At 40.8% G+C, this 25,598-nt stretch overlaps 1 protein-coding gene across 1 annotated transcript; it reads right to left on the reverse strand.

Moving 5' to 3' along the window:
• Positions 1-1,993: 1,993 nt before the first annotated feature.
• MAP9 (microtubule associated protein 9) lies at positions 1,994-24,373 on the reverse strand. Its single transcript, XM_075421608.1, has 14 exons — positions 24,294-24,373; positions 23,350-23,446; positions 22,377-22,796; positions 19,981-20,217; positions 19,662-19,891; positions 19,177-19,288; positions 16,512-16,768; positions 15,588-15,646; positions 14,873-15,038; positions 13,647-13,730; positions 12,777-12,938; positions 12,217-12,362; positions 10,897-11,029; positions 1,994-6,225 (listed from the first exon to the last, which is right to left on the reverse strand). Exons 1-14 carry the CDS (start codon positions 24,345-24,347, stop codon positions 6,103-6,105), a joined length of 2,280 nt encoding a protein of 759 aa, XP_075277723.1. The 5' UTR covers positions 24,348-24,373; the 3' UTR covers positions 1,994-6,102.
• Between the last annotated feature and the right edge of the window lie 1,225 nt (positions 24,374-25,598).

Consider the following 25,598-nt stretch of genomic DNA (forward strand, 5'->3'; position numbering starts at 1 on the left):
AGGGTGGAAGTGTTGATGGCCTCAGAGGTGCTTGGCACTTGAGCTGAGTTATTGCACGGTTACAAGGAGGAACTTGTCTGAGTTGTAAAAGCTGATGGCCGTTTGCCTGCCATGACTGAGACTGTGAAGCTTTCAGTCCTGTAAGAAGCAAGCAAGATAAATAGTAGAACCACAACCTTGGCCTTCAGGAGAGAAGATGATGGCTTGTTCAGGGATCTGTTTGGCAGGATGTCACAGGAGAATGCCCTGGAGTGCAAAGGGACCCGGGAGAGTTGGTTGACCTTCAAGAACATCCTCGTCAGAGCGCAAGAACAGTCCATTCTGACATGTGGGTAGTCAAGCAAGTATGGCAAGCGGCCAGTGTGCATGAACGGGGCTCTCCTGCCTGAGTTCAGACAGTAAGCAAGCACACAGATGGTGGAGAGTACTTGCCACCCAGGAGCAATATACAGCCATTACTTGAGTGAGCAGGGAAGGATTTAATAAAGCCAAAGCTTCTATAAGTACATTGACAGTGAAATAAAAATGTTGTCCTGCTGCTCAGGGGGGCAGGTGACTTAGTGACAGAGGACATGGAAAAGGCTGAGGTACTTGATGCCTTTTTTGCCTTTTTTTTTTTTTTTTTTTACTCTGAGGTCTGCCCTCAGGCACGGAAACGTTTAAGGGGAAGACAGAATTGCGGAGCGCTTCATCTAAGTGGACATTGCTAAGTCCATGGAGCCAAGCAGGGTGTTTCTGAGGGAGCCGGAGAAGCGGGCTGATGGGAACCTCGAAGTTCAAGAAAGGCAAAGTAAGCCCTGCATCTAGGGCCAAATAACCCCATGCAACAGTACGGGCTGAGCCCCGACAGGACAGATAGCAGCTTTGCGGGGAAGGACCTAGGGGTCCCAGAGGACAAGCAGCAGAACGTAAGTCAGCCATGGGTGCTTGGAGCAAAGAATGCCAAAGGCATTGTGGGCTGTGCCAGCAAGAGTGTATTCAGCAGGCTGATGGAAGGGATTGGTCCCCTCTGTTTGGCACCTGTGACAGCGCATCTGGGTGCGAGTGCAGCACCATGTTCAGTTTTGGGCTCCCCAGTGTGAGAAAGAAACGGACATACTGGAGCAAGTCCAGCTCTCGACTTGCAGCCAAGGCTGCCATCAGCGTTCACAACCCAAACTAGTTCACCCCTGTTAGTCAGACTCAAGTGACTCCGTTCAGCACACAATTAACTGAGTGAAACGTAGCAGTCCACAGTACACACGTCAGCTAAGATGATCTAACTGCCTTATATTTTGTAGATATGAAAGAAAAAGAAGATATGGCAGAGAACAGCGCACCATCTTTCTTACCTAGAATGAGAGAATTGGAATAGAAAATTTGTCCTTGATGCAATTCTACCTCCTCATTCAGCTGATTTATATAAATTTCCCTCTGCAGAGACAGTTCGTGAGAAAGAGGGGTGAGGCGTTTTGCCGCATCCCCACATTGTGGCTGGACAGCACTTGGCACATTAACGCTTCAGTATTTGGCAGGTCTGTACGTAGCACACACATTTCTAAGTTTGTTTAATTGGCTCATCAACATGTCCCTTTAGTGCACCAATGCAACAACTGAATGCCTGAATAAAACACTGTGAAAAAAAGAGAGATACTGATCATCTTCCAGGTCATTACTTGGAAGGTCCTGTGTTCTTTATGTGTTTATTTGCATTGGTGTGGCACCAAGCCAAAGTGGGTGTCAGTGAGCTGGAGGAGAGAGCTGTAGGGCCAGAAGCTCTGACTTCAGTGGGATACAGTTCCCTGTCTATCTGTCATGCTAACAATGATGAAAGAATAGCTTGTGCTCAGGGACACCGCCTAGTTCATTTACATGCATTAAAGCTTTAAAAAAAGATCTGTATGCTCGGATCTGATGAAAACATTGAGGACATTATACTAAAATATACTTTATTAAATACCAGAATATTTTCCCTCTGTCATCAATAAACATATTAACAGGATTTACAGACACGTGCATTTTTAGAAATTAATGTACATATGTTCATATTTCTCAGCTCTATTTTTTCTACATTTGCATCATGCTGTAACATATCCAAGTTTCTACAACGTAAATTTAGACAAAATTTTACTACAAAATTTAAACATACAGTTGTATCAACTGTTTCTCCATGTCTATGGAGCTTCAAGATCTTTTTCTAATTGAAAAATGAATTTATGATGTGAATGCCAGGTATATCGCTCCTCCAAAAGATGTCACCAACACCTTCCCACTTCTGTCTTCTGTCAAAACACTTTCCACCCAATCATCTAAAGGCTTCAAGTCAGTAAGGATGCAGTGTTCAGTTTAGGCACAGGCACATGACAAACCCTTTTCCTCTATCTTTTATCTCTACCATCCTTTTCACTTGCATCCCCCACCTGCAGGCCTGTCAGCACAGGGACCTGCCTTACTTGCTCTAGCTGGACACTGCAAAAATAAAGACCCAGACGACCTGTTTCACACAGGCTGCACCCTTTGCCTCAGGCTCTCCTCATCTGATCATGACAGCCATACAGCTACACATTTCATCTTCCCATGGTGTTATAGCTATAGCTTCTTAACACATTAAACCTGAATTCAAAGCTCCAAGTGCTCGAAGCCTAAAGGATCAATGCTGCACGCTACCGCTCCAGCCTAAATGCCTGAAATCGTTTGATATTTCTTCTGTAAAATTTGTGTGGGTCAGTTTCAAGTCGGCACTTCTGTTGCATTCTGCCTGTGTTGTAATTCTGCTACCTCTCCTGCTGGTATCTCTAATTTCACCCTACCTCTTCGGTTGCCCACTGAGGCTGCTCTGGCTGGGCATCTTCTCAGCTTCTTCAAAGTTTCTGCCGGCAGCGGATTCCTTCTCTTTGGATGCCAATACTGCTGCTGTGATACCCGTACCACTGGAAAAATGCCTGACCTGCCATGAGGTAACAGCCAGAGCCAGACCAAGAGTTTATGAAAGCCCTATATTCACTTATCTGCAATAGCTGTGCTAGAGCCTGGCTTAAGCCAGATAAAAATCTGGATTTGCTGGATCTCTGCAAAAAACCCTAACATGCAGGATTCCCTAAGTGGGAACTTCTGTGCTAATGCAATGTACTGCAACACTGCAGTGCAGGAAGATCACCATGGGTACTACTACAAAGAGCGCGCTCAAGAAAAACCACAAATGGCCTAGCAACAGAGCCAGACTCCAGGGGTCCTGCAAGAGCAGGCTGCAGGCTTCGGGGTGCTTCTGAAAGTTCCAGCCTCTCTCCTGCCCTCTCCCCTGCTTGATCAATGTCTTCCTCCTCCCACATGAAAAGAGGAGTTTAGTGTGAATCTGTATGAATGCTGCCCTACCTGGACGTTCAGCATTCAAGCGACATCTCTTGGCACAAACGAGTCTTACAGAAACGGCAAAGAGGTCACCATTGTCATTATGGTCCACTGGAAGACATCAAGTTTGTGGGTGTCAGGAGGATGGGGCCAAGCTCTTTTCAGTGGTGCCCAGTGACAGGACAAGGGGCAATGGGCACAAACTGAGGCACAGGAAGTTCCGTCTGAACGTGAGGAAGAACTTCTTCCCTCTGAGGGTGACGGAGCACAGGAACAGGCTGCCCAGGGAGATGGTGGAGTCTCCTTCTCTGGAGATATTCAAGACCCGCCTGGACAAGATCCTGTGCAGCTTGCTGTAGGTAACCCTGCTTCGGCAGGAGGGTTGGACTAGATGACCCACAGAGGTCCCTTCCAACCCCTACTATTCTGTGATTCTGTGAAGTCCGTGTTACCTGCAGAGTGCATATAATCAAAGGACGGGTGTCATAAAGGTCCCTAGCTTCTCCACAGACTCCTCAGTGGAACAACATTTCTGGGCGAGCAGGCCAGTGACAGAAGGCTGGAAACAAATAAAAGCATAAAACCCAGGTCCAGCACAATTGTCTTTTGAGGAAGAAACAGAACTTACAGCAAGAGGCAGGACCAGCAGAGACCTGCTCCAAAATCCAATTACACAACAGGGCTACCACAAACAAGGTGCATGAAAGGCGACTGGAAGCTGAGACACGCAATGTAAAATATCAGGCACTCAAACCTGTTCCTGCAATAAAAATACTCCACGATCTAGAAAGCTGTATCAAATTTGCAACCACTCCTCACAACGGATCAAAACTGATGTCAGCTGCACACAAATCCAGCACAACTACTAGTGAAACCTCACTGCTAATTCTCAAGATTAGCAAATACTTCTTCACACTGTCAATAGATCACATGCGTCAGCAATTTTGTACATTTTACAACCCTTCCTCTACGCTTGTTTATTGCTAGAAATGAGGTTAATGATGGTAACTACACCCCTACCTACTGTTCTAACAAATATATCTCATCTTTTTGCTTTCTAGCACCTGCTTCTGCCTGTCATAAACTTTACAAAGGATCTGAATTAGGAATTGACAGAGCTAAGAGTTCATACTAACAATAATGAACGTGACCATATTAAAAAATGAGATAGAACAGATCTCTGATTTCACTTTTACATACATAGCAGCAATAAATTTCACCTGTAAAGCATTCCAGTAATAGAAACAGTTAGGGACAAAACAAACGCCTCTAAATCCTCAGTGGCTCTCGCCAAAATGTAAAAAAAACAAGCGAGAAACATAAGGAAACTAAAGAAATTCATCTGTTTGTCAGACTTGTGGTTTTTCTTTCCTGAGGAGATGGCCCAGTGTTACACAAAATGCAGAAGTAATGAGTATCTCAGTGATTTACAAACAGTACAGGACTTGAGTGAAAAAGGCAAGCCTACTCCTCAAATGCTCTTCTGACTTCCCAAGGAGGCCGTCGGTCGAAACAGGAGCAAGATTCTCATTTGAGAAAACACATCTATAATTTAAAGACTAGGGGTTTTTTACTTCTTGGTTGATGATGCTTGCTTTGTTTTTTTTTTAATACAAACTTGAGGAGAAAATCTGATCTCAAGTGATGATTAAAATTCAAATAAGGAAATACAAACATAACAGTTTCAGTTTAGACAGCAGGCAAACAAGAGATCTGAAGATCTTGAAAGATACATAGTGTTGCCACCATTTCCAAAATAGTGAGGCAAATAGCCACAAAAAAAAAAAAAAAAACCAAAACAAACCCAGAAGAAATTTTAATAATTTACTACAGCAACTAGCTCATTAGCAATGATGAAACCATGTTTGGGGAAGATTTACTCAACCATGTAAAAACAACGACAGAAGCCTTTAAATTCAGTTGCAATAAAATATTTTCATTGTCTAAGGTTGCCTCATAAGAGTACCACTGTTCTGCCCTTGCAGTTTTTATGGAAGATTTTGAGTGAACTACAAAACATGCCTCTAAAACTGCTGTTTCCTGTAGGAAGCAGGAAATCTAGGCAATGTATATGAAGACCTGAAGTGGAATTAATAGCTACAGTCTTACTTAGTCCTGGATCATTTTACATTATATGGATTCCAGTTTAATTCTTTTGTACCATCCCATAGCTGACCGGTTTTGTCCCCATGAAATCTTGTTTCTGCTTGATGAAATTTTGATTTAAAAGCTATTTTTATATTTCATAATGTAACATAATCTAAGAATTATGTTCTCTGTAGCTTATCTCTTCAGGTATGAAAATGACATCCCCCTACCTTACTGCTTAGCCTTTTGTCTTCTTTCTATCACCACAAGTGAGCCAACATCTCCTTGTCCATCATCCCCCCCACCTTCACAAAGCACTTCTTCCAGACTTGACTCCTCAGCAGTGTGGCCTAGTAACTTAAAAATAACCATTCTGCTATTTACCGGGTGAACAAAATGCCAGAGTCCAGCTTTATTTATCCTGAATATACACTTTCACCAAAAACGAACAAAGCAACACAGGATTTAGCAAAACTAAGTTAAATGTGAAATGACAAAAATTAGTACATTTTCTAAAGCAACGGAAAGGGACAACGGATCTATTTAAACTGCTGAGATGAAATAAACCAAAAAGAAAGGATGAGACATCTATAATAGATTCAGTGAAAATCAGCTGTTAACGAAATAATGACTAGCCATTGTCAGAACTTTGTGGATAATCTTTTTTCGTAGAAGGCAATAAACTGCTCAGTAATGCCTTGAATATGTGACTTTGCCCGGTGGATTCCAGGGAGAAGGCACTACATTCCCATGGACAGCCCGCAACTTCTTTTGCTTCTTCTCAAGCTGCTCTCTCCTCTCTTTCTTTTCCTGAGAATAAAAAGACGTGTCAAAAACACCCCCAAAACAAATGGACAAAAAAAGCAAACAAAAAACCACCAACACAAAAGTTACAATTCTTGTTACACCCTGCTTATGTAAAATGAAAAGCTAACATGCAATGGAGATTTGCCTTTTGGAGCTTAGCACATCCCTTGTAGGGGTTCAGTCACACACATTGCACAACCCAACACACGAGGCAGCACAGCTGATGTCCTTTATGATTAAGGTTACTGTCTCAAGGATGGGTTGGTTTTGTGCGCTATCTGAACAAAAAGCCCAGCAGAAGGCCTAGTAGATTAGGTACTGTATTTGTCTTGTCTATAATTAACCTCGTCTTAATTACTTCTTTTCTTTAAGAGGATAGCTAAATCACAATGCTAAATATGTTGTTCTCATTACATGAGAACATCGACACACCTTTGTACTTTCCCTACTTATTAAACCACACTTGCCACATACTAGAACAAACTGCGAATTCAACTATTTATTTATAAACAAATATCTATCTAACTTATTTTGTAAACACTTCAAGGTTCTGATGATATTTTCCATTGTTTCAAACAGCAATGGGCAGTTAGGATGATGAAGGATAAGCACGATACTTGCTCTTTTTGTGACCGATTAATTAATGATTTTCAAGATACCGGTCATTCAAAAAATAGTTTCCAATTATTTATAATTATTTTTGAAGTTTTATATTGTTCTGTTCGATACAAAATAAGCATTCTTCTTTGCAAAGGTGACTGCAATTTCACCACTGTGAGGACCATTTAATTTGGGCCCCTCACTACAAGAAAGACATTGAGGTGCTGAAGCGTGTCCAGAGAAGGGCAATGAGGCTGGTGAGGGGTCTAGAGAACAAGTCTTGCGAGCAGTGGCTGAGGGAGCTGGGGCTGTTTAGCCTGGAGAAGAGGAGGCTGAGGGGGGGGCTTATCGCTCTCTACAGCTACCTGAAAGGAGGTTGTGGTGAGGCAGGTGTTGGTCTTTTCTCCCAGGTAACTAGTGATAGGACGAGACGCAATGGTCTCAGGTTGCATCAGGGGAGGTTCAGATTAGACGTCAGGAAAAATTTCTTGACTGGAAGAGTGGTCAGACATTGGAACAGGCTGCCCAGGGAAGTGGTGGAGTCACCATCCCTGGAGGTGTTCAAAAAACATGTAGATATGGCACTTCAGGTGCCATGGTTTAGTAGGCATGGTGGTGTTGGGTGCATGGTTGGACTTGATGATCTTTGACGTCTTTTCCAACCTATGATTCTCAGTTTTGAATGTCTGTGTTTGAAGATCCAATTTTCAAGAATGAATCCCAGTGCCAAGGAAAGAGTCTTGAGTTAATTTAACGCATTTTTAGAAGACTAAATTTGACATGAGGACTTATTGGCTTCCTTCTTGCCTTCAACACACACAAAGCTTTTCATTTTCCAGTCCTAACCACAGTTCACAATAACAAGACATAACTGATAAAAATCTTCCCTAATAATAAACAAGATGTTATTTGCACTAACAGCAGAAGAATAACAGAAACAGAGAAAGAGGAAATCAATAACTGTAGCTTGTCATATGCTAGATCAATTCGATTGCATGACTTGATTTCTCTGTGGAAGTTTCCTAACCAATAGCCTAGTAAGATGAATACATTTTTCTTTACAAAATTCTGGGCAGATCACATTCTTTAGCAGTGTGACTGCCACATAATAATTGAATTTTAGATAGTACAGAAGCCTTACAACATTTAAGAGGAGTAACAATAACAGCCTTATTTCTAACATCTTGCAATGCCAGGAGATTAAAATTCCAATATAGAAAGTATTTTCTGATAGATCTTATTAAACCACACAAAAAGAATAACCCACGTCAGCTCTTTCTAACCTAAAGCAACAAATCCATGAGGCTCATCCAGTACATCATTTCCTGATGTTTTTAAACAGCTTTAGAATGCCAAAAATAGGTGTCGAGCATGCTCAACCTCAAGGTAAAATTTCAAACAACTTCTAGGGCATTTAACCTTACTGTGTTCATTTTCGAGAATTATTTGAGAGCAGCCTTACTTCTCATCAACTCATACTAGGTTAATGTTTACCACACAAAACAGAGAACATAACAGATCTAGAACACTCGCTTTTCTCTACAGGAAACTGGTATCAAGGTTACTGTCTCAAAAACAATAGAAACTAAACTGATCTGTTATTATAAACTTTCTACATGATTCTTCTCCATGTTCTACTCCCAGAATAGGTGCATGTCAATAACAAGTGTCAGACACTGTTAGTATAAATTAAGTAAAAAATCATAACATCTTGAAGAGTATGTGGTGAGCAGCAAGAGGCAAATACTATGAAAGAAACAAAAAAAACCAGAAGCTTAAGTTCCTCAGCAGTACTCAAGTATCTCAGCTCAAGATTATCGTTTTTATGTTAGTATTTTACAAGTGTTAATAGCCTTTTTCAGGGCATTTATTTTCATGCTTAGAAAGTAGTATCTTCTCTATGCACTTATGTTATCAAACATTCACACAGCAACCTCTAAAAGTGTAAGTAACAGAATTTCCATTAACATAAAAGCAGAATGTTTCCTATGTTTTAGAAGAACTACAAGGAGATTTTGATGTCTGTTTTACTCATGCACTATGGTCAACACCTGGTTCAGGAAAAGCTGAGGATGAGTTTACACATTTATCTCTGTTGAATGTTAATGAAAACATATTAGAATACTTCCCACTATATTACTCCTTCTTTATTTCCCTTCAAATGAAAATCCTCTTATTTGAAATAATACAATTGAAAGACTTCCATAATTCTGCCCTCTCAGATTTGATGCCTGTTTGTCTTCCTGCAGGCAGATATCATCTTAGTTCCCTTGATAATACATTGACAACTTTACAGGCATTTCTCTCCTGCAGTGCACTGAAGGTGTGTCTTTTCTCTATTACAACACAGAGCGAGATAATATTCTGGCCAAACACGAAAATAAGACAATTTTAGAGGTACCTCTGACAGCCAATTCAGTACCTATCACATCCTTCAACACTTGCTTACTTCTCAAACTGCTCTTCTCATACAAGCACATGTACATCCGTTTAGATTTGGTCATTACTCCAACTACTAAAATTTACGTTAATAAACCCCCTGAAGTGATAACTTCAGGAATTTATACACAATTTGAATAGAGGAGCTTGTGCTAGGCAGCAGATCTCATTCCCAAAAAAGGGATTAATTTTTTTACCTTCATACAGAGTCCAAGACAGCAAGGAAGTCAAATGCACAATGAGAGGTAACACTCGTGCTTTGGTACAACTATGCTAATTGAGGATAGTCTCAGTAAGCGGAGCACACTGGGACAGAGGGTTAGCTGCTACTCAAAGCAGAGTACTTCTTTCCTTGGGAACAGGAATATTGACTAAGCAAGAAATAACGTAAGATTGGACATCAACCATTTGACAAAACCGAGATGGAAATCTTGACAAAGGGGACCAGAGAAAACACTTCTCACCAATTATCACAGAAACCAGAGGTATTCCGACAGGGGACCATGCCCAGTAAGCTCTTAAAAGACTTAAACCTAAGATTAAAAAGGTTTGAAAACAGAGAGAAGGGAAAACACGCAGGCTCTTGCTGTTTCATGTAACTACATATTTATGAGTTAGCCAAGCAAAGGACGATTGCTCTTTTAAAATCTGTCCCACACCCGTACATCTGCCTGCCTCAGTTCTCATCCATGCCCCTGCCAATCAAAAAAAACCCAGAAAGCCCACTCGAGAGTCTGCAGAAGATTTTTTTAAGGTATTGAGAGTACAAATGAATTCCTTTAAGGACCTTACGCCAGCTGAGTTGCAAGATCCCATTCTTATAAAATGCAAGAGACCATGTGTATGGGACACATGCCAGAAATCACAAGTGACAACAGAAGAAACACTCTCAAACTAAGAAAACCTTGAAAGTCAGTATGATGAATGACTGTGTCAGGGGACGAGGATGAAAAACACAGGTTCTTCTTTAACTAGCAAGTCACACATCTTCAAGAAAACAATATACCCTAAGAATAGTAGCGATCTCTCTCCTGCTTTGTCCTTCTGTAGCAAGGAAAAAAACCCACCTGTCTTATTGTTAGGACTAGAGCACTAGATTAGTTTACTGCTTAACAACTGTGATTCAAGTACTCTGTTGTAGGAACAGTATAATTGGGAGCATCAGTGTTCCACTCTTTCTAGTAAACAGAAATAATCTCAGAACTCATTACAAGTGCTTTTATCAATTTTAAGGCATACAAGTCTCCACTTTAAATGCTTCAGTGAATGTATATGCACTCACTGTTGCAGCTGGTGATGCTGCTTGGCTTTGCAGGTTTTGAGCTGTGGCAAGTCGGCCCTTCAGAGATGGTTGGTCCTGACATGAAATGTCAGAAAATTATGACTAACTATGAAATTCAAAACCCTATGACATATAGGTAGGGAGAATGTATTTTCCATGTATGCTAAATAACAAGCCCACCAATTTTATCATAATTTTGCTCAAGAATTTTGGGGGACTAGCTATGTAATGCTGCCATCATCTGGCCTCTCTCATAACAGCATGAAAACCCATGAATATGACAATAAAAAAATGTTTGCACTCATTACTACATAAATCTTTTTGGTTTTGAAAAAGTGAAAAAAAAGAAATACCAGCCATCTTTCATACTCCTCCACAGCCTTTTTGTTTTTTTCTTCCTTCTTTGCCTGTTGCATTTCTTGCCTTCTTCCCTCTAGGATTTTTTCTCCTTTCTTCTGTTTTATATATTCTTGCTTTTTTTCATTCCTGTAGAGCGAGAGGGAAGAACAGGAGATCATCATGTAACAAACTGCTCTGTCTGTGACTAACTAAAATGAGCCAAAAGAGATATTTTACACATTTAAGAAAAGATCGAGAATATATATTTAAAATCCTGTAAGTCCAATCTCTATGTATTATATCACCAAGGTATAAATGAACCTACTATTCTATCCATTATGGCATCACCTTTTCTATACTACTTTTTGGTATCATATAAAAAGTTAGATTTAAAACTTCTGTGGGTAATAGTAAGTTGCACATGGTCTGTGAAAACTCTTGGCCTGTGAAACTAACAAAGAATTTCTCCAGCAGACACATCTCATTTGCTTCTGAATACATCCACATTCATACACTGTATTCCACAAAACCTTAAGATGAAGATTTACTTTCCTTTCTACGGCTTAGTAATGAAGCGTGAGACTAATCACATAAGGCACTATACTACTCAATGGATCTTCTCACTTGCAGTATCTCTGCCTGGGCTAGTAGCCTTTTGGGGAGGAAAGCACTGAAGTTACTGAAGTGAAAGAACCTGTACAGCTTGTTCTCGTGGTTATGATGGATGATGATGTTACGAGGATGATTACGTTATGATGTTACGAGGACGACTAGGGGACTGGAGCATCTCTCCTACAAGGAAAGACTGAGGGAGCTCGGCCGGGAAAAGGCTGAGAGGGGACCTTATAAATGTCTACAAATATCTTAAGGGTGGGTGTCAAGAGGATGGGGCCAGACTCTTTTCAGTGGTGCCCAGCGACACGACAAGGGGCAACGGGCACAAACTGCAGCACAGGAAGTTCCAGCTGAACATGAGGAAGAACTTCTTCCCTCTGAGGGTGACGGAGCACTGGAACAGGCTGCCCAGGGAGGCTGTGGATTCTCCTTCTCTGGAGATATTCAAGATCCTCCTGGACAAGGTCGTGTGTAGTCTGCTGTAGGTGACCCTGCTTCAGGAGGAGGGTTGGACTAAATGACCCACAGAGGTCCCTTCCAACCCCTACCATTCTGTGATTCTGAGATTATACTTGTTCTCCACTGCGACTGAAGAGTCTGATCCCAAGCATGCCACTATCTCCCAACCAAAAGCACATCAAGCACTCACAGCAGACCTCCTGCACTTATAAGCAAAGATGTGGGAAACTATAACACTCCAAAACCCAGCGGAGTAGTACCATTTTGCAACTGCTGACATGCTGTCTTTTTTCTTCTCTGCAACCAGTTCCTCTTCTTTCTTCTTCCTAATTCTTTCATACTCTTTTTCCTTTCTGCTTTGCTCTCTCAAATATTCTGCTTTTCTTTCTTTCCATTTTTCAAATGCCTGAAGAAATCCAAAGATTCATTAGAAAACTTACGCCCTACCTTTTTGTTAATACTCCACTTGCTTATTCTGTATTATTGTTTTTTGTAATTTCTACACATTTCTATATGGAGTATTTGTTTGTAGCATTGCTCAGAAATGGGTATCACTATACCTAAAAAGAATAAATTATTTTCCCCAGTAAGTAATAGTTCATTGCCAATATATCTGTATGGAGTTTATTTTACTCTCTGTTAACAGAATTCAAATATGGAAAAATGCCTGTCTGCATGCAGAATTTAATATGACCTCAGCTTTCTTCAAAAATTAGCTAAGTTTAGATTTTAGAATCTCATTGGTTTCCACCTCTTGCTAGATTAATCACTATGTCCTGAACCATATCAGATACACATTTATGTACATATTTCACATCACCTTGTGTGCTGCTTCTTTTTTCTCCTCATTCTGTTCTGCTGCTGTCTTTTTCGCAAGTTCCTCAAGCTTCATTTGTTCATTTAACTTCTCTGCTTCCCTGCTTTTCTTTTTTTTCCAGGCTTCAAAAGATGCGATTGCTTCCTCTCTTTTAACAGCCTCTTTCTAGATTGAAAATAACAGTCTACATTTAAATACACTTAAATATAAAACTATAATTGAAGCAGTATGCTTTAAACTCATTGTCAAATGCAGGATTAATGGAGAAATAAACAAATGGAAATTCATTTGCAGACATCATTCCAAGTAATACTCAAAATTAAATATGAACTATACAGAGCATGCTTTTCTATGCTCATTTTCAATTTGACTTCATTGAATGAGACAAACTACTCCTGCAAAATACGTGTAGAAGAATATGACACACATGTTAACTGCTTAGAAGCGAAACAAACTGAATACTTAACAGCCAAATCTAAGAATTGTGTATTGTCCTATTAAAAATTCAGTCCTCTGTAGATATGCATCGCTTGAGACAGGGAGCAAACTTCTTTTCTAACAGATGGCAAATTAGAACTTAACACTTGAAGGGTTAAGCATCCCAAGGTCTTTGTAAACAAACCTGAAAATTCATCTAAGAGCACATTTTTAACACACTTTACGTAAATGTGTAGGGAAGCATCAGCCGCACACCCCTCAGAGCAACCATAACAAGCGGGTGATACCATTTACTGTTTCAACTCACCTCGCGCTATTTAGAGAAAACCAGATGCCTTAGAACAGCAGTGATGTAACTAGGCAGAAAGCACAGGTAAGCCTACTTCAAGGAATTATAGTTTGTCAACTTCTTTTTAAACAAGAATGCAAACAAACCTTTTCGGTATTGTTCTTTAGGTTTTCAGCTTTCTTGTCAAGTCTCTTTAATTCCAGTAGCAAGATCTTCTTTTCCAACCAATTCTGTAAGAATAATTATAAGACTTACATACTTCTGAAGTCTTTTTAAGGTATAACTAAAAAAGTTCTGTTAAAACAACCAAGTATTATTAGAGCAGCACCAATATAATGACCACCAAAAATTACTCCTAATTCTTCCATGTGATACTTCAATAACTACCCCATGCGGAAGACTAAACTGTGGTCACACAAACATTGTGATCAAAAAAGCCTAAGGTTCTTAAATCACACCTAAAAAATATGAAAAAGCTTAAGAAACTTTTAAAAAAATCTTAAAAAAAAAAACCACCAAAAAAATGTAAGCATTAAGAACAATGAAAAAGAAGAATGGAATAAAGATTCTTATCACTTGGTATATAGGAATATTATTTACATTTATTGTCTCTCTTTTAAATATCTATAACTAAAGAGAATAAAATCCAACTGGAAAGAGCAAGACTTCAGGCATCCATAAAGTGTAATAAGACATTTGCAGAATCAGGCTTAAATTTTCAAAGTTTAACAATATATTTGGTATGCTGCTTAGAGATTCAAGTGTCCTAAATGAAGGTAATTTTATCTATAAAATTATGGAGACAGTATAAATATGGATTTGAGGTTCTAAATTTTGTTCTAGAACAAAAAAAAGTATTAAAAACAGATATCAATATGAACAGCATCTGCTAATGAAAGTTCCGCTCACACAGATTAGTACCAAAAGTCTGTCAAAACCCACAAACTAAATGTTACGAGATTCTACAGAGAATGCACACAGACTATCCTTCTGCGGAGCATACTAGACCTGTTTTCACTTTTGCTGAATGCCAACTGAATAGAACATATCACACAGAGAAACTTTAAACTACACAACTATGTTAAGGAAGAAGCAGAAATAAAGAAAAACATTGTATGTTTCTGAAAACAGTCTGACACAATAAATTATGAACCACAGTATGTCCCTCTCATCTAGCTTTCTAGTTCATAATGTGATGAAATGGGACAGCCAACGGAATAAAAGGATTATTACACATATAAGCATATGCAAGGAATATACTCAGAAATATTGATTTCAAGAAAAGAAGAGGTGTTGACTCCTATAAAAGGACCTTTATATGCATAGTTTTGCTCTTTGGTCGTTTTCTTCATTTTTTGTTTGTAAGATCTACCTGGAAAACAGCTGCTCGTAAACCATCTGCTTTGTCAAATTCTGTACTGTTCTTCTGCACGCGTTTATTCTCCAACACCTTTGGTGTTCCCAGATACTGAGATGAAACAGGTGCAGCTGATGGAACAGCTTTTGCCTTTTTCTTTAAGTGTGCAGAAGACAGAGACCTATAAAAATGCCAAGACACAAACATATTAACAACCATTCCATTTATTGTAGCTGATACCAAGCAGTGTTCCTTTTATTTCAGTGTATACCAAAAATTGCTGTGATTCTGTTTTTACAGGCACTTGGCTGAGGGTAGGGGGAAAAGGAAAGGAGGAAGAAGCCCATTTTCTTCTATTTCTTCTTCTTTACTATTGCCAAAACAAACCACTACTCAACATATTCAGCCCAAGAAAGTTTACAAATTCCTTACGCTTTCATCTGCAAAACAGCTTAAAACCTGTAAAGACATTATGGACTGGATTAATTGGTGGATCCAGTAGCACACACTCATCAGAGACACTAGCAAAAGACTTGGAGTCTGATCTGATACAATCCTGAGCAAGCGTTCTAATAACACGCCACGCCTACTAAACTGCTTTCCACAGATGGTCAGAGGCTGTCAGCAGTGAAGACAATACTGACAGAAAACCAGAGTGAAGCAGCGTTGCCAGGGCACTGGCATGCATCTTACACTCTGCCGACTGTGATACATAGCATCTTTCTCTTACCTGTCAGATAAAGAAGCTTTCAGGTTTTGTAGAGCTCTCTCCTTCGTTTCACTTAGTTTCTAAGAAACACAGAGGAAAAGTAAAATCATCGTGTCCCTCAAGCAACAGAACTACATCAGGATGAAACAGATTTCTACAAGCTAACAAGGATGCTGGGAGCTGGACTCCACGATCCTTATGGATCCCTTCCAACCCGAGATCTTCTATGATTCTATGACGTTAGAAAAATATGCAAGAAAGCCACTCTAACATAGAAAGAGTATAGTACAGGGTAAGAAAGTGAAAAAAACAAAAACTCACAAACCAAACAAGCAAACGTTCAGAACGCCTGTATCTTTTCGGAACGGTATCTATAAATATTTCTTTGTGTCATGTAAAATTATAGTCTACAGTTTAGAAATACAAAGGAATAAAAAGAACCCACCTGGGCAGTGGGTTCCCCTGTTATTACATCAACATTCTTTTAACTGTTTTTACTATTTAGCTTTAACAATTACATACATCTACATATTTTCATTCTTATGATAAAGCACAAAGTGCTTCGCCTCTTATCCATTATGAAGATGGATCACACCACCACACCACGGATTCCATCCTCTGCCAACACACACTGCTCACGCCATTTCAGCTAACCTCACAACAGAGATCTGACATTTTCATTCGGATAAGCATATTTTCTTAAGACTGGAAAACACACATTCCAATAACTTTATCTGGTTTAAACAATTTCTGTAAAAGGTATTCCCTACATCTTCCATAAAACTATGCAGAATTTGTAAGAGCCTCCGCTCTAGAAGCCACAGGCAAATTGTCAGCTTTACAGAGTTCTACACATTCAAGGTACCAACAGTAACTTTACAGAACTTTTCACCGTGCTTCTAGGACAATGCTCTAAACAATGGTAAAAACGCATATGAATAATACCTTGACAGAGTCCTTTGAAGTGTTCTTTGCGTCCCCATGCTCAGGCTGATCATTCACTGATACCTCCTGTACTGTATCAGTTACTATTTGCCCTTCCACTGTTTTCCCTATTTCATCTGAACTGTCATCTGTTGACTTCTCTGATGTCTTTGTTTTCTCATATACTGTGGTCATTGTTACTTCTGTCACAGAAGAGGATCTGCTGCTGTTGTCCTCCAATTTCATGTCACTGGTGCTGATCTTCTTCTGATCTTGATCTAAAGGGAGAAAAAAGATTGAGAGGACACATTAACAAGAACTTCATTGTTTCTGACTATTGTTATTTCTGTAGTCAAAAAAACTGTGTATGAAACATATTACTGAATTGGATATAATAGAATGTATTTTCTGTACACTTCCTTCTAAGAACCGCATGGACTAATAAGCAGAGTATTCACTTGTATTGTATTTAAATGTAAGACTGGAGCAGCAACTGAAGTTCTAACAAATGTTCTAGAATATGAGAGCATGACAAAGGCAAAACTTCCCGTCTGCCTTATCAACCAAACGTAGTTCTAGTGCAGAAGCCAAAAGCAAGAGCCATTCCAATCACAGCAAGAGCTCTTCTGACATCTAGCAAACCACTAAGGAAGTCTATGTGACAATTTGGATAACAAAAACTACTTTCATTGTGTTTTTCATGGGTGTGGGACATACAAGGAAATAATCGAAAGATTCTGCAGTGGGGATTTAAACAAAACATCATCTCAATTTAAACGTATACCAAAGTGGTGAAATAGTCATTTACAAAACACTTCATTAACAATACTTAAAAAACATTTTTATCAGATCTGAACTGCCATTAATGCAGAGATCTAAGTTCGTAAAACAATTCAGACACAAACCAAAACAGGCCACGGTAAATTCCAAAGTACGGTTTTCCACAATTTTCTGAGGGGAGTCTTTTAATAAATGTAAGTTGTGGATGAGAGGTTAACATCAAGTTACCTGAAGAAAGGAATATCAATGCTGACAATGTAAGAAATTTAACCTAGATTTACAGTGATGAAGGTAAATCCAAGGTGAAAAGGAGAATTCTAATTTTATATAACCATTTTCTATCCTCATGTAAACTTTCATATGTTACTTAAACTTACTAGATAGCACAACTGTATATAAACTGTAGGCACCAGAAACTGCACAACTCTAGTTAAGCTGCAGCACGTACTGCACAGGACACTGGTGACAGCAGAGTTACTGCTCACTATAAGCACTTTGTAGCATGAACTTCAGAGAACTTCACATGCAAGTCAGTTTGGCTCTGTTTGCAAAACTGATACAAAATGCTAACCTTCCCATGGTTAGCTGAGAAATGCCACATAAAACCTGGACGTATTATTACTGTAGTTTCTTTCTTGACAGTTCAAGCTATACGTTTGATCAGTCGGCTTGAAATTCTTACACCTGCACACTTCAGCACCTTATTTAAACAGTCTTTTCCAATCCCTTTTCCTCCACTTTTGTTGAAGACTCCTTATCATTGGTGTTTCCATGTCTTCCTTTGTTCTGACGCCACCACCTTTATTATTCTCTTCCTGTTACGCTCTCCCTGCACTTGGAGAACCTACCCATTCTGGTACACTAATGCTCATATCCTTTTCCCCATACAAACTCTCCGTAGACATTGTTTCATTAATGATGCTTAAAAGATCAAGCTATACCAGACAAATATTCTAATCCAACAAATCAGCAAAATATAAAAGAACTGACATTAAACACAGATCTAAGCATATTTATTATTTACTACTCAGAACATTGCCTGAGTTTTCTACTTTCATTCACCTTCCTACATGAAATTCTTCAAGCCAAGTCCTAGCTTTATCCCATTAGGCTGCAGCGTACAGACATGACATAGTCCATACAGACAGGATTCTCCTTGCTGCATCTGACAGTCTATGTTACCTACCTGCTACAGTCCTGCACACAGCAAATTGCCCCCCAGCATGATTCCCTCCACAAATTAAAAAAAGGCGTCTAACAGCCTATTCCAGTGTTTTTCAAGCTGAGGTCCATGGATTTTTTTGTAACCAGTCTGAAAACAGGGGACTAAGAAAGCTAACTTCAACGGACACTGCTGAGAAGCCCACAGATTTGATGTCGCTTACAGGGTCTGCACATCCCCCAAGAGCTGTTAGGGATTCACAGATCCAAAAGAACAGAAAAGTGCTACTCAGTTTGTATTAAACTTTGTGGGAAAGGTGCAGGAGGAGGTGAAAGATTTACTCTCGTCCTGTTGCATGCAGAAGAGGAAATGAAATAAAAATTACTGAAGTCTCTAAGACAGTCAGCGATGCATACACTTGACATAAGTCAAGGTACAAAACCTAAATTCTCAAATGTTACTCTGTCTCTCTCCATTCCTGGGATGGAATCTCCATTCCTGGGATCTAGGGCCAAATTTCTCAACACCTGGGATGATCCTGTACTTGGACATAACTGCAAGAAGAGGCTGGGCCATTTTCAAAACCAGAACAGAAGGAGGGACAAGGGCATGAGAAAGATACTGAAAGAGAGTAGAAAGGAAATTAAGAGTGCCACTGATTTTAAGAAGACTTGTACTGGACCATTAGATAGTACTGAGGTATAAATGGTAACATTTATCTGGTTTTACATATCTAAATTCTACCTTTTACACGCAGTGCTTCTCCACATATCAGTAAACTGGAGGCTCCAAATCTTTCATTGCGAGAAGTAAAATTAACGGAAAATGGTGGTGAAGTAGTTTCTAGCCACGGACCCTGAGATCAGAAAGCGACAAATAAGGAAGCAATTCACAACAAACCAGTAGAATTTAACTTCACTTTGTAATACTTTGATAGAATGTTTCTTCGTAACTCTCTAGAAGTAAAATTCTTATTTGACATTTGGAGAAATAAAACCAATCAGCACATAAGGCTGCAAACCATCAAAAAATCCTGTTTCTAGTTAGAACGAAAATGAATGACGTTCTCTTATCTGGCCCTCATCCTAAGAATGGTACTGGCAAAAACATTCTTTCCCACTCCTACCCTTTTCCTATTTTTCTCCCCAAAAATTCTGTCAGCTAAACAAAAGTTAGTTTCTAAAATTTCCAATATAGACAGCAAAAAATCAACACATATACTCTCTTACTTCAGGACCAGGACTTTCAGCAAGCAGTTTTTTCTTGGGCGTGGCTTGGACATTCCCAGTAGTTAGGGATGATTGTTTCGAAAACGAAGAAAATCCACTTCTAGAGGTCATTTTTCCTTCTGACCTATTAATCTCATTATCTTCCACAGGAGCACTTTTTCTCAACATACATCTTGGTTGAGGTGATGGTTTATAACTGCTGTCTAATGAAGGAATGCTGATATTCTTAGCTGAAAATAAATATACATTTTATTGCTAAGCAATAAATATTGCTTGCTAAGCAAGCAGCAGCAACAACATTCAAATGCTTTCTTTTCACCTGATGCTGAGGCATTTCTTGTTTTGTGCATCCGTGGCTTTGGTACTGGTTTGTTTTCCTCTTCACGTCTTCTTTTCTGCAGTTCACCCATAGGCAAGTCATAGGCATCAGTGTCACTATTACCACGTGGTACTTCAGCTGAACACTCTTCATTATTTTTTCTGTCATCACCTTCATTGTAACTTTCCAGACATTCTTCTTCACCATCTTCTCTGTCTTCCTCTATGTTTTCACTTTCTAAAACCAGTTTCAGTTATGTCTAGTCAAAGACATTTTAGTCTGGAACACTCTTTTGTTAAAATAGAGTCAAGGAACTATTTTCAGTTAAATGAGCTATTTAAATCATAGCACAGCTTTCTTAACACAGTGAGGCCACATACGAACAGCTATGTAAAGAGTTGCAGTCACTTTTTCAGAAAGTTTAATTAAAGTTTTAAAGCTTCTAATATAATCTCTACATAGACAATCTACAAACTTATTTTTTCCATTTATCATTATCTTTGTATATATTGAAACTACGCTTAAGGGCTTACCTGTAATTAGAGAGACAGACAAGTTTTCACAAATGGAGAAGCAAGCATGTATCTAATACAGCACTGTTGTAAGAAAACCTTTTTGCTATCCTGCTTGTCCAATTATCTACTAGGAAAAATACAAAGGGACGACTGCCCCTCTCTGCACAGCGCAGAACAGACCAACCCCGGGCAGGAGCAGACGTCACGAGAAATGCAGTCGAAGAGGAGGGCTGTCAGTGTATGGCTGGCTTCTTCAGCGATGTCTCTGTTTCCTCCCTCAGGCGGTCACTGGACAGCAGAACCACCACACAACCACTTCTTACAGATTTCTACCCTCTGGCTCCTCACCTTCCTCCTGTTTAGCAATCCTATCTTCTTCATGTTTTCTTCCCCCTGTCCTGCCACCAACAAGATCAAGCCATACAACAGCTTTCTACCCACCTTTTTCTTTACGTACACCAATCCACATAGCAATGATTATCTAATTCTGCACGTTGCCACAGAAGCATTTCTTCTGAAGCCCTAGTTCATACAAATCTACTGCAGGAAAAGGGAGTCACCATGACCATCCAGCACACTCAGCTTCCCAAAGTCTAATTACATAATTAGTGTGAAGTTTAGAGAGCTAGGAGGTCACAACAATACTCCTGCAAGTGCACTGACAGTTTTCCCATCCAGTAAATCACAAGAAAAACCAAAAGAGCAGAAAAAGCTGATTAATCTCTGGACAGTCACCTCCTCTGTTGGACAGAGATCAAATTATCCAATGTAAGAAAATTTACAATGGTTAGCTACTGAAGAGAATACGCTACTATCACTGTACTACTCAGATTCACACGCAGAAAAGGAGTACTTCAACATTTTTCTACCAGTCTAAAACCACACAGGCGCAGTGGCCGTGAAAGAGGCACCTGCAGAGCCCAGCTGCGCACTCAAATATCTAGCACTTTGGTGCCATCACGTGGAAAGGAAAAAAGGCGCCGACACCATTAATCGTGCACTACCAGTTTCAAAGTTGTAATCTTCCATCACAGGTATTGACCGGCCATAAATTTCTCTCAACACCAAACAGGGCAAATTCTTCTCATCTTAGGAAGTAGATAAAAAGTACTAAGTCTTTTGACACTCTAAATTTGTAAAAGCACATATAGTCAATTAGCAGAAATCCAAGTTCTGCTTTGAATATTAGAAATTAATTAGCTATTCTTATAATAAAACATTAAAGTTCATTTTTTTACATGTTTGACTATAGGTCTAAAGTGGCTCAGTATCTTCAAAGTAAAAGATCATTTGAAATTTTAATTTTGTAATGATGAGAAGTCTACCATTCATAAATGTTTTGGTTACAGCTCTTTTTCTGACATTCTGCTACATTACAGCATCATGATGTCTCAGCATCACGACTTCAACATTGTATTTCCGAACTCTGTGGTCCAACTTCACTGGCCACAGGGAAGGGACGCCTGTTTAAGGACCTTTCCTCCACTAAAGGGTGCATGGATGCTGTGGACACTGTGTGAACACGGCTTCCTGTGCGACACACGTGCAGAGGAGGCAACTCTGCAGCTCCCCCACACCTTCCATGGACATGCAAAGATGGAGAGCTGGACCTTAAGTGCCCAAACAGCTGGTTTTCGTCTACTGAAAGGAAAAGGCAAATAGCAACCTCCTGCTACTTGGCCCACAATGGTTCAGTTTACCCCCTGAGGTAAACAAAGGAGTTTATTAAAACATGTATTTTTAGAAGAATATTTAATACATTCCCTGCAAGCCAATTCAGCTGATACTTAACACAGAAAACAACCCACATTACAGCACTTTAAAATACTGTAATACGGCTAAGCAAGCAGCAGCAACAACATTCAAATGCTTTCTTTTCACCTGATGCTGAGGCATTTCTTGTTTTGTGCATCCGTGGCTTTGGTACTGGTTTGTTTTCCTCTTCACGTCTTCTTTTCTGCAGTTCACCCATAGGCAAGTCATAGGCATCAGTGTCACTATTACCACGTGGTACTTCAGCTGAACACTCTTCATTATTTTTTCTGTCATCACCTTCATTGTAACTTTCCAGACATTCTTCTTCACCATCTTCTCTGTCTTCCTCTATGTTTTCACTTTCTAAAAGCATTATTTGCTGAAGCTTCTTCTCATGACAGGATAAGGTGAAGTCATCAGCAGCTTTGCTTTCCAAATCTGCAGCTTTTTGTGAAGCACCGCCATCCGAGACAGGACTCTGAACAGCAACTGATTTCTTAGTGCTTTCAGCACTTGAATTACTTTCGTTAAGTTCTTCCCCAACACCTGAAAATAGCACATTAACTCCCATTTGAGACAAGTGGAAAACAATGGGACACAGAAACCATCAATATCAAAACCAAAATATCAAACACAACCTGGCCCAAGAAAAACAGCCAGATCAAGCCTGTTCCTGGTCTGTGTGCACTGCCAGGCAAGCACGCTCTGCAGAGTGTCCTGCAGCCTTCATTCGCTGATTGTCCGGACTGGGAAAACACTACCAGAACAACATGGCCTTCTCTCTGCCCACGTCCACTGTCACTCACAGTACTGGGCGCTACTGTCTCATCCAGGCGTAAACAATATGGCTAAGGAGTAAAACTGGGCTTCGCAACTGTAGGAAAATAGCACAAGCTGTGTCTGGTCTAGCAGGCTGGCACCACCTCTGATTTCACTGGGAATTCTGCTCCCAACTTGGAAGAGGAGGAATACGTGATTCAGAGGTTGTTAAGTATGGAGTCTTGGAATGCGAAGTCCTATTGACTCACAAACATTCTTTGTGATCCAGTAACGAGTTAACAAAGGGTAGAATACAAGGAAAAATACTGAATTCTCGTACCATTTAACATGTCATCTTCATCGCTCTCAAAGTCCTCTGAGTATGCAGCTGTTTGCTCTCTTGATGCCTGAGCAGAAATTGCTTCTTGTAGCTTATCCTGAAACGGTTTCACAAGTAACTTTCATGCAGAAGGGAAGGTTCAGCTCTCTGAGTTCAGCACTCAAGTTCAGCACTAATTCTCCCCCTCCCACACAAACATAAGTAAAACTGAGCAACAGAGATTAACCTGTTTAACTGAAAATTGTTGTGAAGGGTAAGTAAAATACAGTGTTTCCACTCTGTCATCATTCCCCCAATTTTTCTGTTTTTAAAAAAAACCTCCGCGTATTAATTTATATTTCGTCTTCACAAGAAACATAACTTGCAGATCCCTCTTCCACTCGTGGCACCGTTCTCGCCACGCGACACCTTTCCCCCCTTCTCTACGCTTTGATGGCCACGAGCAGAGCAGCCAGGCCTGCGCAGCCGCGCGCGACGGCGGAGGGGAGCAGGGGCCAGCTCCTCGCCGGCCGCCGCAGGGCCAGAGCCCGGGGCCGGCGGCAGGGCCAGGACAGGGGAAGGCCTCCGCATCAGCCACCGCCGAGCCTTCGGACGCGCTGCTGCACGACGTGACGGACACACCGTGGTTACACCGGTTCTGGCCTTACTCAGAGATTAGAGACGCGTTACGAAGCGCAGCAGTGTCCCCAGGCTGGAACACCCCGAGACACAAACCACCCAAGGCTTGAGCGCAGGGTGACCGACACGGCTGACACGGCTCTTCCCGGGGAACCTGCTCTGCCCGGAGCCATTTTGGCAGGGCCGTCAGCGGGGCTGTCCCCGTCTCACGCCCACGCACACGGTGACCCGCCTCCCAGCTGCCATCCTGACAGCTAACCGCCCCTCCTGGGCTGTCTTCCACTCACTGCAGTCCCCCGGGCCCGCCCGCGCCCGCCGCCGCTCACCTGCCCGGCACCGCGCCGCCCCAACGCCCGGCTGCCGCGGCCTGCCCTCGCCATGGCGGCCGCCTCTCCGGCCCTCCCGCCCAGCCCTCCGAGAGCCCGCCGGCCCCGCCCGCCGGGTCCCGCACGTCGCCTGGCAACGCCCGCCGGGCCCCGCACGTCGCCTGGCAACGCTGGGGCAACACCAAGCAGCACCGGTCGCCACCGTGCGGGCTGTCCTGCGCGTCAGCTGTCCGCTGTCCAAGCAGTGATGGAGGCCACCAAGCCCCAGCTGAGCGGGCCACCACCAAGCAACCCCGGTCCCCAGCATGTGGGCTGTCCTGCGGGTCAGCTGTCCGCTGTCCAAGCAGTGATGGAGGCCACCAAAGCCCAGGTCTCATGCACCACGAGAAAGCTGTTGACTTCAGAACCCTGCACAGATACGGACAATTCTTCCTCCAGCTCAAATGCTTGCTCTTTTTCTAAAAGAAGATAAGCGCTTCAGTTGTCTTCGTGGTAATAAAGAACTTCTGACATGCTCTCTGTACTGGTGTTAAATTTGCATATGTTAATCTTCTCCCAAACGCACTAGATTTTTACATGTTGTGCAGAAGAAAATCTCTCTGACAGAAACAGAGCGTATGTAGGACAGAGCCCAGGGCCTTAGGACTTGTCTGCCTCTCATGTATTTATCCAGAGTTACTTTTACAAGCAGTGCCGTTGCGCAAAGCCACAACACACCTGGGGGGAAGAGGCCCCGAGTTTTGGTGAGTAACCTTGGGTTTAAACTAACAATTAATTGTGAGCGATTATTGATATTTATGTATCACTTGTGAGCAGCTCCTTGCTTTGTTTCCCTGTATTTCTTTATGACCAAATAACGGTTAATCTGCTGATTATGCTGATCATGCCATTTGTTGCGACTTACGCTAGATGCAGAGTATTTTTTTTTCTATTGTAGTCACGCATAAAAGCCTTAAATTTGAATCTATGCTGTTTCATCTCTCTGTGGAGCGTGAAATTGGACATACTTGTTTAGAATTTAAAAAAGAGTAAAGATGAAATGTATGTGTTCTTTCTCTGCAGTAACATTAGCAATTCCTGTTGAAGGCTCAATTATGTCCATGTTACAAACATTTGAGATGCCCGTTTCATTAAATTCCAGAAGGTGGCAGCAAAATATTTTAAAATTTAAAAAAATATTTTTTTTTTTTTATGTCCACTTTATTCTACCTTCTTTTACATTACCACTGAAGTATATGGCATTTTTTGAAAGACTTATTCATTTAGATCAATTTTTCAGCCTTGCATACACGGTGTAGCAGGACA

The sequence above is a fragment of the Opisthocomus hoazin genome, chromosome 5 (genome assembly GCF_030867145.1).
Source record: "Opisthocomus hoazin isolate bOpiHoa1 chromosome 5, bOpiHoa1.hap1, whole genome shotgun sequence".
Classification (NCBI taxonomy): Eukaryota; Metazoa; Chordata; class Aves; order Opisthocomiformes; family Opisthocomidae; genus Opisthocomus; species Opisthocomus hoazin.

Coding starts and splice junctions, on each gene's coding strand:
- MAP9 (XM_075421608.1), bottom strand. CDS start 24,347: ATGGCGAGGGCAGGCCGCGGCAGCCGGGCGTTGGGGCGGCGCGGTGCC. Junction 23,447..24,293: donor GGCGGCGCGGTGCCGGGCAG/GTGAGCGGCGGC, acceptor AAACCGTTTCAG/GATAAGCTACAAGAAGCAAT. Junction 13,731..14,872: donor TACGAGCAGCTGTTTTCCAG/GTAGATCTTACA, acceptor TTATTCTTACAG/AATTGGTTGGAAAAGAAGAT.